Source organism: Haliotis cracherodii, unplaced genomic scaffold (assembly GCF_022045235.1).
Source record: "Haliotis cracherodii isolate W230 unplaced genomic scaffold, xgHalCrac1.p SCAF_11, whole genome shotgun sequence".
Lineage (NCBI taxonomy): Eukaryota > Metazoa > Mollusca > Gastropoda > Lepetellida > Haliotidae > Haliotis > Haliotis cracherodii.
Window position 1 is genome coordinate 29,483,146 of NW_027266266.1, and position 18,434 is coordinate 29,501,579.

The 18,434-nt window shown below is 40.3% G+C and overlaps 1 protein-coding gene across 2 annotated transcripts in view; it reads left to right on the forward strand.

The window, feature by feature from the left end:
* Positions 1-18,434, forward strand: part of LOC139456409 (ataxin-2-like protein) — a 157,084-nt gene that overhangs the window by 9,235 nt on the left and 129,415 nt on the right. For both annotated transcript variants that reach the window (XM_071238111.1, XM_071238112.1), the window contains exons 3-4: positions 9,298-9,351; positions 17,413-17,484. In XM_071238111.1, the coding sequence (XP_071094212.1) occupies positions 9,298-9,351; positions 17,413-17,484 (126 nt within the window). The remainder of the gene's footprint in view (positions 1-9,297; positions 9,352-17,412; positions 17,485-18,434) is intronic.

An 18,434-nucleotide genomic window follows, 5' to 3' on the forward strand; every position in this document is an offset into this window, starting at 1 on the left:
AGCAATGTCCATGCTGTTAAAATGAGTGTAAACTTATGAGTGATCCCGATACCATTTGGCAGACTCGTCCAGTTCTGTATGCATGCTTAGGAATGAGACAAAATGGTGTGAACTGAATAAAAAAGTGTCTGTATGCATCAGACACTGAATTCATGAGTATGTGTAAATTACCATTATTAGGGTATTTAATAATTTGTTGGGTGGTTTTGTCACTGAAAAGTAAGGATAGCATGGATCATAGAATACTGGCTACTGACGCTAAGAGAGTGAAATAGCTTTTGAATCATTACTGAATGAATGTAGCACGTGAAAGTGAATTGGGTGGAAGTTCCATGACGCTTCCTTGTAGCCGAACTATTTGACATTAAACCTCTTCACCCTGCTCTCTAGACATTTTTGTGCGAAGAATAAATGGAACTGACAATTTGATAACTATGAAATGAATATCAACACCCTGACTCATTTATTTGTACACTTTGATTCTGCGACATTTCAGCACCTGTGCTTTACATTGGTGACTGGCAACATTTGCATGTGTGCAGCATCAATAAATAGATATGTAAGAGACTGCATTATATGTATAAGTATATCCAATACACCCTATGCCTGTAAATAGTGGGCAAGACTAGGTTACTGCAGTTTAAGTTTTTATGAAAATAAGAGTCTCTGGGCTCCTTTTTATTGTTTTGAGATAATTTTGGAAATGTTTTTTTTCTGTAAATCTAGTTTAATTTTAGAGGTTTAGATGTTAGTCTAACTGCATTCATGTGCATAACAATGAAAAGGCTGCATGAAACTTTCCTCCACCTTACCGACTGTCTTGCAGATAATTTTAAGACTACAGTATTTACATATTCAGTTGTATTATAACTCCTTGTTGAATCTCAAGTAATTGGCTGCATTATTTCAACTGACTCAAGAAATGATTGCATCAATCTATTTTTTGTCAACTGCCTGAAGCAAAATTATTTTTTTCCAACATTTTCGGGGACAAATGATATGTTTACTTAATTCTGAGAAACATAAATGGAACCGTCATTCCCTGAGAGAAAACATGTTCATGTTCTTCCCGATGCAAGAGAGTTAACCGACTATTAAAGTCCAGTTTCCACCCTTGCCTGACTAGGCTAGGATCTCTAGGCTCCATCATGGCGTCACCAGTGGTTCTTACGAGTTATGTCCCTTCTATGCCTCTCTTATGGACCAATCAGCTTCCACCTCTTGATTCACTTGCATTTGATTCAAACAAAATGGCAGCGCCCAGTCAAGACGATCTGACCGATAGTCAAGATCTATATTGTGATAAAACGGGTCTCACATAGTGCATCAATAATGTGAGCACCTTGATAGAAAACATGAATTGTTTTTAACTTATCATGCATTACTCCATATTGCATTTATTGCTGTCTTTTGACATAGAGGCGAACTGTGTGAGATCCAGCTGCTGGAGAAAGTTGTCCCAACCAGTACAGTAAGCAGCGCCCTCTCACAGTCGGCACGTGACCCGGAAGTCATGACGGCACATCAAAACACATAAGTGCTTTGTCACCTCCACAGACGGATGTACTTTGTATCCCTTGTTAATTAAAGCCTATTGTTTCCATAATTTTGCGTGTTTCTACATTCATCTTATGCTGCTACATTGTTACCTGTTTATGGGCTGCTACCTTTAGGGTCTTCCCATTCGTAATATGTAACGTTTATCGCTTGTTTGTGGCTCTAGTCACAGTAGTTACCGGTGCAATGTTGTTCCTACCATTTTGTTTCTTTCCCACCATTTTGGCCATTCACCACATGGCCACATACTTTCGTGTTCTGCTTTGTGAATTCTTTCTTTGGCTTGGGTAATACATTAAATTTATGTATAATGTTTATGCTTAAAGCTTTGCCTTTTCTCTTCCTTTTAGCGTAATTGTTTGCTCTCATAAACTTCAATAAAATACAATAAAAGTTTTTGAGTTACACTCTGCTTCCCGAATTTTGTGGTTTTGCCACATAGTTATGTTTTGCTTAAATTCTCGATTTTCTGCCTGGCTGCACTTATTGACGCGGCAACAAATCTGGTCGGGGCTGCCCCTTCTGCCATGATTGTACTATGCCCTGTACTTTCACAATGCAGTGCCAATGTTGCAGTCCTTCGTCTCTGTGCTTCTTCAACTCGATACGAGTATCCAGGACACACCTCACTCAACGTGCTTGTCGACCTCCTGATATGGCTTACAACTTGGAAACTGCGGTCTTTCTACACCACTCACCTTTATCGACAACATCGTCCCTTCCGATGAAGTCCATAAAGGGATGGGTCTTCTGTCTCCTCAGCCATCTACGCTGACAGCAGCGGCGGCGTCGGGGCTCCCGGTGTCTAAGTATCTCAGGTGAGCTTACCAGCGCCTCAGGCTCTACAAACACCACCGGCGCTTCCGAGAAGCAAACACAACTGGCACTTCCGGCACTCTCGGCGCCTCAAACTCTCCGACGCCTCTGACACCTTTGATGACTCAAGCTCTCCGGCGCCCAGATCAACAAGCTGAGTATCTCAACCGATCTTCTACTTCGGCATAAGGGACGCCATCGGCGATCGGCTCTCCAGCGCCACTGACATCTGCTTCTATTACTGACATCTCATAGATCGTCACACGGCGAAGCAAGGTGAAACCACGTCTTTCAATTTTCGCTGCTCTCCCATACGGCTTCGGGATTGTGACTATCATTCAACTTCCTGTAAGGAATCTTTCAACCAATAGACATTTGGTCTGATTCAACGTTCTCCTTAACCCCGTCGTTTAAAGCGCCATGCTTTCGGAGAGAGGACCTGCAGGTTTCCATCTAAACAGAGCTTCTGGTGGACAGTGTGCATCAGAACTGGCAGATCTTCACTGTTCAAGCTCATTAAGCCTGTTTGACCTCTTCATCATAGGCTGCCGGATACTCACTTCTCGGGATCATGGTTGACTGGTCTCGCATATCACGGTGCATCATATTGCTCTGCACTGACCCTGCCATTCGATGACGACATCCACTCTCTTTTTCGTCGACATCGCCGACTCTACCCTGCATCAGCGCCAGCGTTCCTCAAAGAGACTCTTTCTCGGCGCTCCCTTGGTTTTCCACAACGCCCCCGGTGCTCCCGCGTTTTTTCGCAAAACTCGGGTACACCACTTGTTGTCTACCACATAGTTCATTGAGGATTGTCTGTGTGGATTTCCGGCTCCAATGCGGCTTTCTTGGCTACTGCGCAGAGTGATTTACATGTCACGTGTCAAGTACTCTGACTGTCAACAACTCCGACTGGAATTAGGTCAACTGACCGTGGCAGGTGGTGCAATGTAATTCTACAGATAGGCGGGTCACGTGACTGTGAGAGGGCACTGCTTCCTGTACAGTTCGTCTCTCTGTCAAAAGATAGCAGTAAATGCAATACGGAGTAATGCAGGATAAGTAAACAAATGTAAAAGATATTTAGATTTTACTAAGATTTGGAAAATATCTGTTGACGCCAAGCTGGCAGTACACATGCTTTGCAAATCCTGCAATCCACTGAAATCTGCACGACAATTTACGAACCGGATTTCGATCCGGGACATGGGGAGGTATGATGAAAGTGTATAAGAACTGGCCAAGGCTGAACCTCCCCAACCTTTCAATTCGAGGGGGGAAAAGTCTAGGCAGGGGTGGTGCAGAACTGGGCTAGGTTGAACCTTCACCGGGGAAGAACTGGGCCAGGCCGAACCTTCACCCGGTAAGAACTGGGCTAGGCCAAACCTTCACTGGGGAAGAACTGGCCAAGGGGATATTTCTGCCTGGTACACAGGACTACCCGACACCAGCAGTTGGGAGACACTTTGGGCAGAATTGGCGTCTTCTCAGACAAGCGTGTCACAAATTCCATATGACACAGAACTCTGTTTATGCCAAGCGACCTCTCTTTATGTCACAGACGTCAAACGCACGAGAGGGGGTGTATGATTGCCTTTTGCGGGAGAACATCACCATTCTTCTAGAGAAACACGTTTGGGAGGAACTTCAGCACCCAGTAACGCCAGGGTTTTACACCTCCCATATTCCTATTCCCCACGAAGGTCACTTTGAAATTGCGATTGATTCACAACATGGCTCCCTTCAATCCTCACTTCCTCGAGAGGATGCCTTGGTTCAAAATAATGTTTTTTATCTCCTCTCGTGTATGATCGATCCCAGGTATTTCTTGACCAGCATCAAGACTGCTATCTTCATGTACCCCTCTTTCCGTGAGACAGGAGGTATCTTTGCTTTTTGGCTTTGATCTACCATCCTCCTACCCCATGATGAAGTTGAATTAAAATATCCCCAGGGGCGGTTGGATTGGTCGTCATGCTGAAGGCCCGGGTTCAGTGTGTGAAACCCATTTCTGGTGTATTTCTGGTGTACTTCTGGAATATTGCTAAAACCAGTTTTACTAAAAGCGGCATAAAATCACACTCACTCACTCACTACATCCCTATGCCAGCAACTCTCATGAAATCTTGGCGATTGCCTCCACGATGGCTCTCCATGGTAACTGTACAACCCTTAACAACACCAATAGTGGAACCTGGATACACCACCAGAGCTTCTCCCTCTCGGAAGAGTGTCAAGGGGACACGGGTTGTGTCATTCATGATGCGTCCAGTCAATGTTTGTCAATCTCGGAATTGTGGGTCCTGCTTCAGTCTTCACCATGCTGTTTGCAGTAGCTGTTGGTGTGACAAGTGTCTCGCCTGACGTAACTACACCTATCCAAACATGAAGCTTGGAAGACCAGTCTACACTGAAGGTATGCCATCCTGAAACTGGTGGTATAACATGCAATGTGTAATGCAAAAAAAAATGTAAATAATTATTAATATCTAATATATGTGATCCATCAGGAGAAAAGGGACCTTATGGGTGCTAGGATACAATTGTGCTTTGACGTCATAAAAAAAATTCACATCAACTTTCATCAGTGAAGATTGCCATGTGTGAGGACAGTACAAAAATATATCTTATTTTTCTCTTGTTAGTTGATATGTTATAAAAACTTTATTTCAGACCTTTCAGCATTCATGTCTACTCTCAATTTATCAGACATTATGTCTAATAACTGCAATTATTGCAAAAACAGTTATATATACACCAGAAAATGAATCCAAATGTTTGATGTCATGTATCTCTGTAATACATACAGGGCTCGAAAAATTTGTTCAACCCTACTTGTCCTGCAGGGCAAGTACTTTTTATTTTGTACTCGTCCTGCCAAATTTTCACTTGCCCTATTGCTCAATGCTGAACAGACAATATCATGTATCATGTACCATTTAACCACTCAAAACAAAGTAAATAAATTGAACCATCTGCTAAAATACTGACAAGCCTACTGTTTTCCAAATCCTGAGCAGTTTCTTTCTTCAACACATCTGCTATAGATTGGGTGAATGCCTTGCAAGCATGATCATTCAAATAATTTGTATCAAGTATTACACCATTCTTAGACTGCAACTGACAAAAACTTGGAAATTTTGAAAATGGTTCCCCTTCTATTGCAATATAGTAGGCTGTTGTGAATAGCTTTTCATAAACTTCTCTGTTTTTTTCGTCAAGTTTTTGCATTGACTTGGCAAACTGCGCAGTCTGGGGTTTGTTAAATTTTTTATCATGTTCACAGCACTGAATATGCTTCCTACTTTTAGCGTGAAATTTCAAAGTTTCTTTTCTGAAATTGTGATGTAAACCAGTTACGAGTCCACATTTGGGATCAGATAGTTTGGGGTATTTTCGACAGACAGTGCAATACAACTTGCAGTCATCATCGTCAAATTTTGCCCATTCAAATTCACTCAACCACGCAGATTGTACAACACGTTTTTCGCTTTTGTGTATCGTATAGTTTTTGACTAAGTTTTCGTTTCTCCGCCTGCGCAGTCAACTTTTTGTCGGCACGACCCTCCGATGATAAAAACTTTCTCATATCCGCCATTTTGGTTTACCGTGTTTTCTTGAGTATAGTGCGCACCTTTTTATCCAAAAAACACAGCTGTGTAGAAGGGGGTGCGCATTATGCACGAAATAATGAGTTTTGATGTGTTTTCCCCCATGGAAAGACATTACCGTGAGCGCTGAACACCGGAAATACCATGTCAACAAATCCATACTGAAGTACGCTTATTAGTCATGTAATTTACACTGTCTGGCTATAAAAAGTGTTCTTTGTATATCTGGACTTATGTTTGTAACTTATTTTATTAATTTTATTCAAAATTCCTTTTAATATTGTTTTAATTAATTTCGGCGAAATCGTGTGTGAAGCGACCGGAAGATCGCACAACTCACTGTTATTAACAGCAACCACTCGTGACTCGTTAAAAGTCATATTTGTTTTTGTTGGATGATTCTATGTCAACACGTAATTCTCGCGATCACGTGCACGGGAGCCTTGACGGTGACTGGTCAGACTGGTTCCATGTAAAAAATAATACCCGGCAATAGCGATCAGCTGCTTCGCTTAGGGTTATTATTATTTTTAAAATGTTGAGTAAAAGCTGCATCTAAATTAACAAGATATTGGAATATATTATTCCTGATAAAAAAAATAGTTTCAAATACAATTTTTGACGATCCTTGCATTAAAATCCTAGAAAGTTATATCATTTGGGTGTGTCTTGACCGAATCACCGGTAGTTAGCAACCGGCCGCTTACATCAATAAATAAAGACTGGTTTCAGTGCAAAGCCTGCGCAAAGATACATCAAGAGACAATCCTCAGCCTAATTGTTAATGCTATGCGCGACATAAATATCGATCGGCTGAATGGCCGTGATTTCCGTGTCAATATATCGCACATCAAAACGAATATAAATTAAACTGCTGTGAGTATCTGCTTGTCCGTCAGGACGAGTATTTGATAATTTTATCGTCAATACGAGTGGACGAGTGGATTTTTCTAGCCCTGACATATGAATTCAAGCGTGTGAATTGTATTTTTGTGTTCTGAAGATAATGTAGTTTTAAGATATAATGTAAAGTCAAAATGTGATTTACACCCATACGGTCCCTTATCTCATGGTGGATACATATGTTATATTTGATACTTATCCTGCATTACATGACGAATTGGCCCACTTGGGCTGGCGCTGCCTTCCCAACTCTTATCTTCAGTGGACGTTGCTGCTTTCACAAACAGAAGAGTGACGTGTTCGCTGGCTGGTTTGGTTGGGGCAGGATGTTTAGGCGAACAGTTTCAACGTTGTTTAGAAACAGGTTTTCGCTCAACAGTCATGTTTTCAAAGGAAATAGAAGGGAATGCAATATGTAATGCAGAATAGGTATTAGATATAATATATATTAGGTATTAATAAAATGTTTTGATAACTGGATCCTCTCAGTTGGTGTACATGCTGGGAGATCATTATGATGGGCATTCAACTCGTTTTCCAAGTGCCTGAATATCACCTGTACGCAGATGCATCCGACTGGGCTGGCTAACTTGGATGGACAATTTAATAATTCAGGATCTGTAGACAGATCACGAGAGAGACCTTCACATCAATTGCCTGGAGCTGCAGGGAACTGGACAAGGGTTTCCCCATATGCTTTCCCACCTTGGTCTCAGGTAGAGGATTTGGATTGCACAATCATACTCATAGTGCCAGTATAGCCATCTTGGAATTGGTTTCCTAGACTGTTACCATTAATCCTGAAGGAACAACTCCAAATACAGGACATCACGATCTCCTCCAACCCAGATCAAACATAATATACGACTACATAAACACTCTTCATCTTCATGCTTGTTAATTATCTTGGAAAATGGCAGTGCTTAGGCGATTTCATCAGCAGAAACTGTTGTGAAGTCATGGAGACCATCTTTGCCAGCCACAGGTGAAATGGATGGAACAAGTCATCCACATGGTAATCATGTACAACCATTCACTATACCTATGGTTGCCTATCTTCTTTATCTGCATCAGGATAACAACTTAACTGCAGAAGGATACTGTTCTGCTGTAACATCAGTGCTACAAGATAATGCCTATCCTCATCAAGGGATCTTTCTTGTTGGAGGACGTTAAATATCCCTGTTTCCTCAAAAAGGGTCTGTCGATTTTGTATATCTACACTCTTGGAAGCACCATTCAAACCACGGGCATAGGCTACATAGGCAAAAGACTGCCTTCCTTTTGGCAATGGGTCTCAGAATTGCATGCTCTCAAGGATTGGAGCTCCGTTACCATCAGAGCCCTACCAGAGTTCATGGTCAAGAGTCAGTTGTAAACTCTGGGAAGGTCAAGACAAGAACATTGCACAATTCTTGCGCTCAGCAAATGTATTGATTCGCCATTAGAGCTCACATAATCTATCTATCGGCAACACAACCACATCGTAGAGTCATTAATAATATGAAAGCAAATGTGGCAGGATGGTTAACAAATATGATTTCAGAAAGTTACCGGCGCACAGAAGGAATCTCCCGTATGGTTGGTACTTTTAATGCCCACGAAATTAGAGCTCTGTCTACCAGTCTGGGTCTGGTCCGGGTACCTTACAGTCCATAGTTACCAGTAGTTCCCCCATCTTGACTGGGAAAAGGCGGAAAAGGGGACGTACTTCCTGCAGCAACAGACATATTGTCTACAATGTGTCGGACAGGTCATAGGTTAACGGCGAGTGATCATGCGCGGGGGTCATGGGAATGGTGTAAAGATCAATGGAATTGACATCACCAGAACTGAAAGTGAGCATGTGACAAGAGTCCTAGGAAGGGATATACTTTTAGTGGCACTACTTATTATGGATAGGGCACAGCGAAGAGGAGTTGTATGTTGTGATGCCAGCCAAAATACATGATTTATGGCAATGATGTTAAGAAGGTAGTGTATCTGTGGGATTATCTTCATCCTGACAATGACAAGTCATGCACTCAATCATTCTTATGCTCAAGCAACAGCAAATGTTCCTGGCCAGATTAGGCTATCTTTGTTGACATTTTAGATTGTTGACTACATTTCTGAATGAGCTTCAGTGCCATGGCACTATGTTAAGAAAGTTAGCATAGTCATGATAGTATCTATATAAAAAATTAGTTCCTGCAAGATGACCTCATTTGCATGTGTATCAGATCGTGATAAGTATTTTAGGATTGGTTCATGGCATTGCTAACTCTATCCATGATATGATGTCTTTCTGTCTTTGTATGTAATTGTCTCCCGGTCACTCTTGTTATATCTGAAAGGAAATAATGTGAGTAATACTGACTATTTCTTGAGTTTAAGGGGTACCTACTTTCCTTCTCTCTCTTTTCAGCCAGAAGGTGTATATGGAAACTCAAGATTTACACATGTGATATATTCATTAGTGGTAAGTACCTTGATATATTATTATGTCACCTGGAATGAGATGCTTCCGTCCTTTGCAGCAAACCATGACATTGCCAAGAGGATTTCAATATAATCTGTCTTTGTCCCTATCACATGTCCTTCCATCAGTCAACCACCTGTCCGGGTCTTCAGCAACCCATGCTTGTCCCAAGGGGCGACTATGTTTGACGTAATAGGTGACTTATGGGATCGGGCGGTCTGTAGCAGTGTAATTATACCCCTCATCAACATTTTCAGCCTTAGATATTGGCGCTAGTCCTATTGTCCTTATCAAACTGCCCAATGGTAAAGGTATCATAAGGACAAGTAGAAATTTGCCCTTTTTAAGGGTTTTTCTATATGTTATCATTATAAGGACCAGTGGACGAAAACTGTTAGTTTCTAACCCTGATTTTAGCTGTAGCAGGGAGACATACTCTTGCAATATTAATTACAAAACACAACCAGTCAACCAGAAGCTTTTACTGCCATCACATCGAGTTTCCAGAGACTCTCTGATGACAGATAAAGCCTACATTTATCAGTAATTTATCAGCTTGTGCTACATATTTGCAACTACATGTCACACACCATTTGAAAGGTCTAAGCTTACTGTTTATAAATATAAAAGTTATGTTTATCACATTACTTAAGGAATGCTCAATAAATAATAACTCATATAAACTGCAGGCCTAAGGGCCTTCTGAAATTTAAAACTATCAGCCTGAAAACAAATCTGTCTTGGGCCTATGGGCCTATATATATTTCAAACACTGGCTCACAGGAATTTGTACTGGACCTGTGGCAAGTCTAGGTCTTTCACAAATGTAATCGTCATACTTCCTTTTAATCCCCAAGTATCATCACTAATCATTCTATCGTCACGAAATGGCTGAAATATTGCCAATGTGAACTGAAGCATTAACTCACTCTAACATATCATTCTAACTGCCATAAATCCCGCAAATATCATACTTCTATTTTTAAGATCTCTTCACTGTCAGATGACCCTAATTACAGTCATGTCCCTTAAATCAAACATGGATGGTTGAATATGATTATGTTGGATTATCAACACTTGTGATAAGAAATCAGACAACAAAACGATAGATAACAATACATGTGTGGTAAGTTGCATGCGATGCATGGAGTTGGTATTGGTGTAAGGAGCTAGAGTAGTCAAATGATCTAACATGGCGATGTCCATTGATTCGCCACGAGATATCATTCATTCTAGAGTAAGTATTCGAAATTTGGTAAGTTGATGATGTATTATACGGTATAGTATTCGAAATTTGGTAAGTTTATGACGTTTGAGTGTGATAGATGTTGAGGGAGTTATACTATGGCGATGGTGTAGTAAAGACCGTTTTGAGTGATACGAAGTGTTTGTTGAGTTTGAGTCAACTCTGGGTTGTCAACAAGTGAGCATAATGCCAGGCGGGGATATAACACATGTATGTTGTAATAGAATTATTTAGCAGGTTATATTCATACTGTGATGTTATATTATTAACTCTTTCAACACCGCAGGCCGGTCACGTCAAAACAGTATATATTTTTATGGACCTACCTGTGATATCATTCATTTATTAAATCTATGACATTTCACAATGTCTGAAATATGTATTCCATTTCAATTTATCATTTTTTATCGATAAATTAAAAAATTATTCACTATTTCCCGCGATGTTATTGAAAATATTTCTCGGACACACATTTCGACAACGGGTCCACATCGAACATGTCAAAGAGCAAAATAAAGACGTTTTAAACAAATCTTTAAATATATTATACAAAGTAATAAATGAAATCAACAAAAATATATCTAAAAGTAATCAAACTTACATCTAAGTTATTATTTCCATCGTTTCGTGCGATCGCGTGTAATGACATCTCGGCTTTCGTCGCCTCGAATTCTCGGCTCGGACACGATGTTTAATGCAAAAATATATGCATGAAAAATCTTTGTCACAGCTCGTAACCTAGCACGATAAATTCACGAAGTTCCATATTTTTAATATATATCATGATTTCCTGCTTAAAACGTTCAGAATAAAACGATTTAACAAAAATCTTGTGAAATTTATCAAACACGAGCTTGGTATCACAGCTGTAATTTGATTGGCTGCCTTAGGTCACGTGCTCAAAATAGACCAATCACGAAACTTGTTGCAGATTTCAGCAAGAAAGCGTCATTAGAAACCAATTTTAATCCAATGAAATTGCTTGTTATAACTACGAAAGAAAACCAGGCGATGTTACGAGCATGTAGATGAAGGAATAAGCTTTCCAGCGATGTGTCATATGCTATTCTTCGACGAACGTGCTTTTCATACGAAGCCTCGAAAACGGGGTATTTCTTCATGTTACTGAGCAGACACCCGCTGTTATCGGGAAATGGGTGTTGCCATGCTAAACGTGCCACAAGGAGCCATGAGCCACGACCATCCAAGCTCATTAAGAAGAAGGGCATAACATCCAACTGTGAACAATATTTCCTGTCCAGGTACTGACTGGATCATGCACATGACATGGATACCATTGACTATTGCACCACGGGGACTAAGAGAAAGCATCTGGTTTCATTGACTGTTATGTCAGTTATGTCAGAACCTCAGCTTACATCTAATCAACAGGATAACCATATGGTTGAAGATGGTTGAGGAACGGTATCTACACAAGCCATGGTTCATTGGTGCTGGAATGGGGCTGGTCACTGGACTCCATTGAATCAGGGCTCACATGAAATGAAACACTCTGCACTATTCCATAGACAACAGCTTACATATCTCCAGGGGTACAATGATTTGATTACAAGTCAGTCAGTCTGTTTTGTCCAACAAATTTTTTGTCACCATCCTTCTTCAAACATAAAATGCATAAGGTATTAGAAGAAGTGCATCAAGACACTACTGAGAGGTTTCAGTATTCTAAGATCAACTTGGCGGCTAATGCGCACAATAGGCTGAGATAGTCTGTGAAAGCCTGTGGGTAGATATATATTCCTTCACGTACGCAATCATTGCAGACACCAAGACGGAGGGACAGATCTTCACACCGTAAAGTTGCTGAGGCAAGAGATTGCTTTAGGCAGTTTCTCCAAAAACCTAGAGCAGCTTGAAGAACCAGCGCTTGAAGAAAGGGAGATTGCCATGCCTGTCTGTCTGAACGACATACATGTTCAACAAAATCCTATGGCCCTAGTTTTGCTAATGGATTTAGGTTCTTTACGGCCGGACTTTGGCATAAAGCCAACTCTGGGACCTGAGGGAGACGTCTTTATGATACATGCTGGGAACTGGAAAATATTACAACCAACTGCTGAATTCCCAGAGTTTGTAAAGGGAGGACACAAGTTGAATTTCCATCAGCACCTGGAACTTGTATCCTAGCCAGTAGGCTGGCAGTTTTTTTTATCCCTGGTGTTCCTAGTCCAGAAAAAACCCACAACAGAAATGCTCTTGGTCTTCGACATAAAAGTGCACAACATAGAATTCCTGGTTCACCCGCCAAAATTCCAGTGAGAATCAGTAAAGAAACTATGAACTGCATTTAGAGATGGGAGATTGTTTAATCAGTTTGGATCACACATTTGTCTAGGTCAGCTTCATGGTTACAAAGATGACTTTGTATCAGCAGAACAAGACAGTTGCACTCAGCAATTTCCAGATATATGACAGTGGTAAAATAATTTGAGTCTGGACCAGACAATCTCGTGATTGATATCATGAGCATTGATCTATGCAATTGGGATACGATGACATGCATCAACCATGTCAGCGAGCCAGATTACCCGAGCCAGTTAATCGCCTCTTACTACAAGCATACTCGCCTGTTACGGCAAGCATGGGTTGCTGAAGACATATTACCCAGGTGAAGAAACATGTGGTAAGATACTGAATCCGTACGTCACACGTGTGTCGTACAAGGTTGACCTCGTTTTATTCATTTTGATTGGACAATCGTGACCTTGGTCACACCGGAACTACTTTTTTCATTCATAAACAATCACGAGACGTCATTTGCTTTCACAACTCTTTACTACTACGAAGCAGAACTGTAGGAATCTCGTGATAACGAGACACATTTACAAACAATCACAAGCAATTTCAATACATGTCATAACAATAAATGGTGTTTTGTTTGGCTAACTTGAAACATTTTGCCTTTGGTAACAAATAAACTACACAAAACCAACATCGTCTGCTAAAATATTAGCGCAGATCGAAAGATGACTACCACTATTCGTGTTAACGATTGTGTCAAGATTGACGGAGAAGTTAGAGGACAGGTGCTTTCTATTGTTCAGCCACTTGGAACATTCAATCCCTACAATATCAAAACTCTAAATGGTGAAGTGAGGCAAGTAGGACGGCATAGACTTACTGTTGTTCCTGAGACTGTATCATCGGCCCCTATATCCGTTTTGAACCCATTTGACACTGTTCCAGAATGTGTCTATGGGGAACTATTTAAGGATGACTTTTTTGATGATATACCAGGTGACAATGTGTATCAGTATGACTGTTCAAACATTGACAATTTCATACATCAAAATCGAAATCAAAACACCTGGAGAAAAACCCAATGTGACATAAGTATTTTGGAGAAATTCATGAACGCAAACGCTGATTCTAGGCCGGTTGAAACCATACCCCCAAATGAACTATGCGATGTATTGTGTAGCTTTTTCATCTTGACAAAGAAATCTAACAGCCAGGACTATGAACCAAGCTCTTTGACATCAAAGCTATCAAGTTTTGACAGATTTCTAAAATCAAGGGGATATGAAAAGTCCTTGTTGCAGGATCGTGAGTTTTCAAAACTTCGCGAAGTTCTGGCAACCAAACAAAATATTCTAAAAAGAGAAGGGCGAGGAAACTTACCTAATAGGGCCGAAAGTCTGTCCAATGATGAAATCAACATGATGTTTGATGCAAACGAATTGGGTCCTAATAATCCAGAATCCATTCTCAACACACTATGGTGAAATAACACAAGACACTTTGGTCTCCGAAGTGTAAAACCTCATCACTTGATGAGGTGGGGAGATGTAGTTCTAAAACTCGACTGACTCTAAAGGTAGAGAGTTCATTGAGTACAATGAACGTCAAACAAAGACATGCACTGGCAATGACACACGTAATGTTAGTGACGTGCCTCCCCGTGCATGGTCTACCAACGACCCACTATGTCCAGTTGCACCGTACAAACTATGCCTACTCTGGTAGATTTTTGTTCACCAGATACTCCGTTCTATTTGGCCACAAATTTGAAGTTAACACCTGCCCCTAACCATCCTTGGTTTAAATGTGGACCAGTCGGAAAAAATAAACTTGGCTCAATTATGAAAAGAATATCCACTTCAGCGGGAATCACTGGAAAACGTGTCTCAAATCACTCCGCCAGGAAAACCATGATTCAATCACTCCCGTGAGATTAGTGTACCCAGCACAGAAATCATGCAAATTTCCAGTCACAAAAACATCCGAAGTGTGAACAACTACAGCAGTATCTCCTGTGTTCAACATCGTGACATTAGTAACATGATCTCTTCCAACACTCGCGCTGACCTTGCCCTTCCCGAAAGCACATTTCATTCCATCAATGTTGTGACCTCCGCACAATCCAAGCAAACCCTTGGTGCGACTTTGTCAATTCCATTTTTCTGCTCCTTTATATGGAGAAACGATAGACATTGGTGACCACAGTGATTTCTATGCTCCGAAACGTCAAAAGCTGGAAACGAGGTCCACTGACAACATTAATGTTGAGTAGGCTAACTGTTGAATGTACTAGCGGCGTGAGGCGGCGTTTGACTTTTTACATGTGCTTGTTCAGTGTGTACACATCATACACATTCCAGTTAGTTTACTCTCTCTTTCCTGGCATGAGCAGTATTGTCAACTATTCATACACAAACAACAGGAACTATTTACCAATGCGTAAATAAGTTAGCATGTCTATATTTGGGCATTTTACTATTCATGCGCAGCCAGTTCCAGCCAGTTTGCTTTTGGCATATAAAGTAACGAAAACGCTTTTTTCGTCCATAAAAATGTGGGTAATAAATAAAATACTATCCTCGTTCTCGTAAGATACTATTTTTACGAAACTCATGAACTTTCTATGGTAACTGACCTCGCTTTCGCTCGGTCAGATACCATTAAAAGTCCACTCGTTTCGTAAAAATAGTATCTTACGAGAACGAGTGTTGTATTCTCTATTTCTCAACTGGATCTTCACGGGTCCTGAACCCGAAGAGGATCTTTTGTATATTGAAGCCAGATCCCAATTACACAAGGGTGTTTTATGCCCTCCAAACAATCATTGTCAGAAGCCCAGGAATATAGAAGTAAGAGATCATCTCTTCGTTATAGGATGTCATGCCTGGGGACCTAAACCTAAATGACTGATCTAAGTATGTTTGAATTCCATATGATAAGCAAACATGGACATTTAAATTCAGTTTCTGCTGAAATTGAGGGATAATCTGAATTGGTGAAATTATCGTCAGATCCTCTCACATGTCTGTACAACATACACCCTGTGAACGTCAGTCCAGTTCCAGATCGACAAGCCATGAGCTGGGAGGGGATGCCTGCCCACACATTCCTCCCTGCTAGAAAGGTTCTTGAGGAACAACTCAAATTACTGAAAGGGGCGGTCGGGTAGCCTAGTGGTTAAAGCGTTCGCTCGTCACGCCAAAGACCCGGGGTTCGATTCCCGACATGGGCACAATGTATGAAGCCCATTTCTGGTGTCCCCCGCCGTGATATTGCTGGAATATTGCTAAAAGCGGCGTAAAACCATACTCACACACAAACAAATTACTGAAGCACCCTGATTTCCTGCATCATAGACTATTCCATACCTGCTCAAAGCAAAATTGTAGATCATCCTGAAAGACTTCTATGTCCTGTACACACACTAAAACTAGGATTTCCATCAGCCTCGGCTTTCGAAGATGAGCTGACCATTTGATCATGATGTCAACTGGGAGAAGGGCAGATCATAGATTAACAGCTGGAATTAAATTATAAAATCTTGAGTTGATTATCAAGTCACTGGAAATGACATCATCAAAACAGGAACAGATGTCTTAAACACAAGAAATGACAAATGAGGAGGGATGTCATTTCAAGACAAATATCACTATAGTTCAGTGGAAATTATCAAGTTTTTGTCCTTATGGATGTAATGTTCTGATTAGACTTGGTGATTCAGGTTTTATGGTATGGATCCATTATGGATAGAGAATTGAAAAAGGAGAATGCTAGATGTCAGAACCCACCAGTCCCTCTTCCTATTCTTGCAATAATGTTATAGAGATATGGTAATTGTAGGAATTGTCAAACAAATTACAATCGTTATCATTGGTATCCTCCACCTTCGATAGATTTGGATTTTTAACAAAATATTTTTCGAGCCTCCAATGCAACAATCTCCATGGCAACGATCTTTAAAAACGTACAATAATTCTTCACTAAACTTGGTACATTGACAGTTCTAGTGGTGAACTGGCGCTCTTTCATTTTTTCAAATACACACTGAAAATGGGCGTAGTGCTCGTTTCTGGGGCAGTTCTTGAAAAATGTGCTACATTCCTTCACCAAACTTGGAACAGGTCTAGAAATGAACTTGTCCCCTTGTTAATAATTTTAAGAATACTATCTCCTTAACATCAAGAGTAATCCTACACACCTTCCACACTTTTCTGCATCTAGTTGGATGTGGAAGTATTGAAAAGAAGTGAGGTTTTGTGCATTTCACATGCACAGAGCAATGATGGATGAATACTATTATCCACACAAGTAATAAGGTCAGCTGACACTGAAGGTGACTTCTGTTGAAAATCTATGAGATTTTTGCTGTGTGATGACAGCCAAACTACAGCAATATGGCGATGATGTAATACAGATGATATAGTGAGGGATATGAATTGCTTTTGTTATTTTTAAACATTTAAAAGCGTGGGGATTTTGATGACTTTTGTCTTCCTTTTCATAACTGTTGTCATGTGTCAGTTGAATTGTAATGCTTTGTTTTGATATTTCAGGGCTGTGTAGTGCAGGTACAAGTTAAGAATGGATGTTTATATGAAGGAGTCTTCAGAACAATCTCACCAGAGGTATGTTGATTGATGCTGAAATTTGAAATAGTCATAAATGATCATTTGTGAGTCTGATCATTCCACAACTCCTCCCTTGCATACATACACCTCACAGTTCACAGTTGTAAGCAAGATAATTCCAGAACCTCTGCATGGATTTGGCTCAGATTTTGGTCACAGAGGCTTGAAGCAGATCAGTATGTAAGTAAATATGATCTCAATGCGATTCCAGACGTTGTATATGCAAAGAAGGTAAACAAAAGCACCAAAACCTGCAGTGCATATTACACATGAATAATTATGGTAATGTTTGTAAATTTGTTTCATAATTATAGGTGAAAATACCTCCTTGGTTGCATGCTGATGACACTGAAAAAATACAGCTATTTTTCTTATTATACCCCCTACAAAATGTCGGTATATAGTTATACCAAGATTCCGTCCGTCCGAAAACTTTGTCCGCGCGATTTCTCTTAAACTATTCAGTGGATTCATCTCAAACTTAGTATATATAATCTGTGTCATATGGAGGGATGCAGTCAAAAGAAAAAAATTGTTTTAATAAATTTTCCTTTTTTTTAATGAATTTTTCAAACCCTAACCAGTGTTTCCCCTGGCCCAGAATTCTTGCGTATATGACTCTCAATAAAGGAAAAATATGTCCAGAAATAAATGATTGTGTCATGACTGACGCAATTTCAAAATATCTATGTTGTTGTTTACCAGCTTTGGAATGAAAATATTACAACTACTCACCTGAACTTAATTTAAAAACATTTTCCGAAGACAATTTATGCAAACGTCTTAAAATTTACGTTTAGTTTTTAATTAATTGTCGTTTTTAGAAGTAACATAACTTGGCATAACACCACTACCACAGGCTAATTTGCATAGCCTGTCACATGACCAAACTTTTCTCTCATTTTAAAACAAACACTAAAATCAGAACAGCAGGGGGCATTACATAT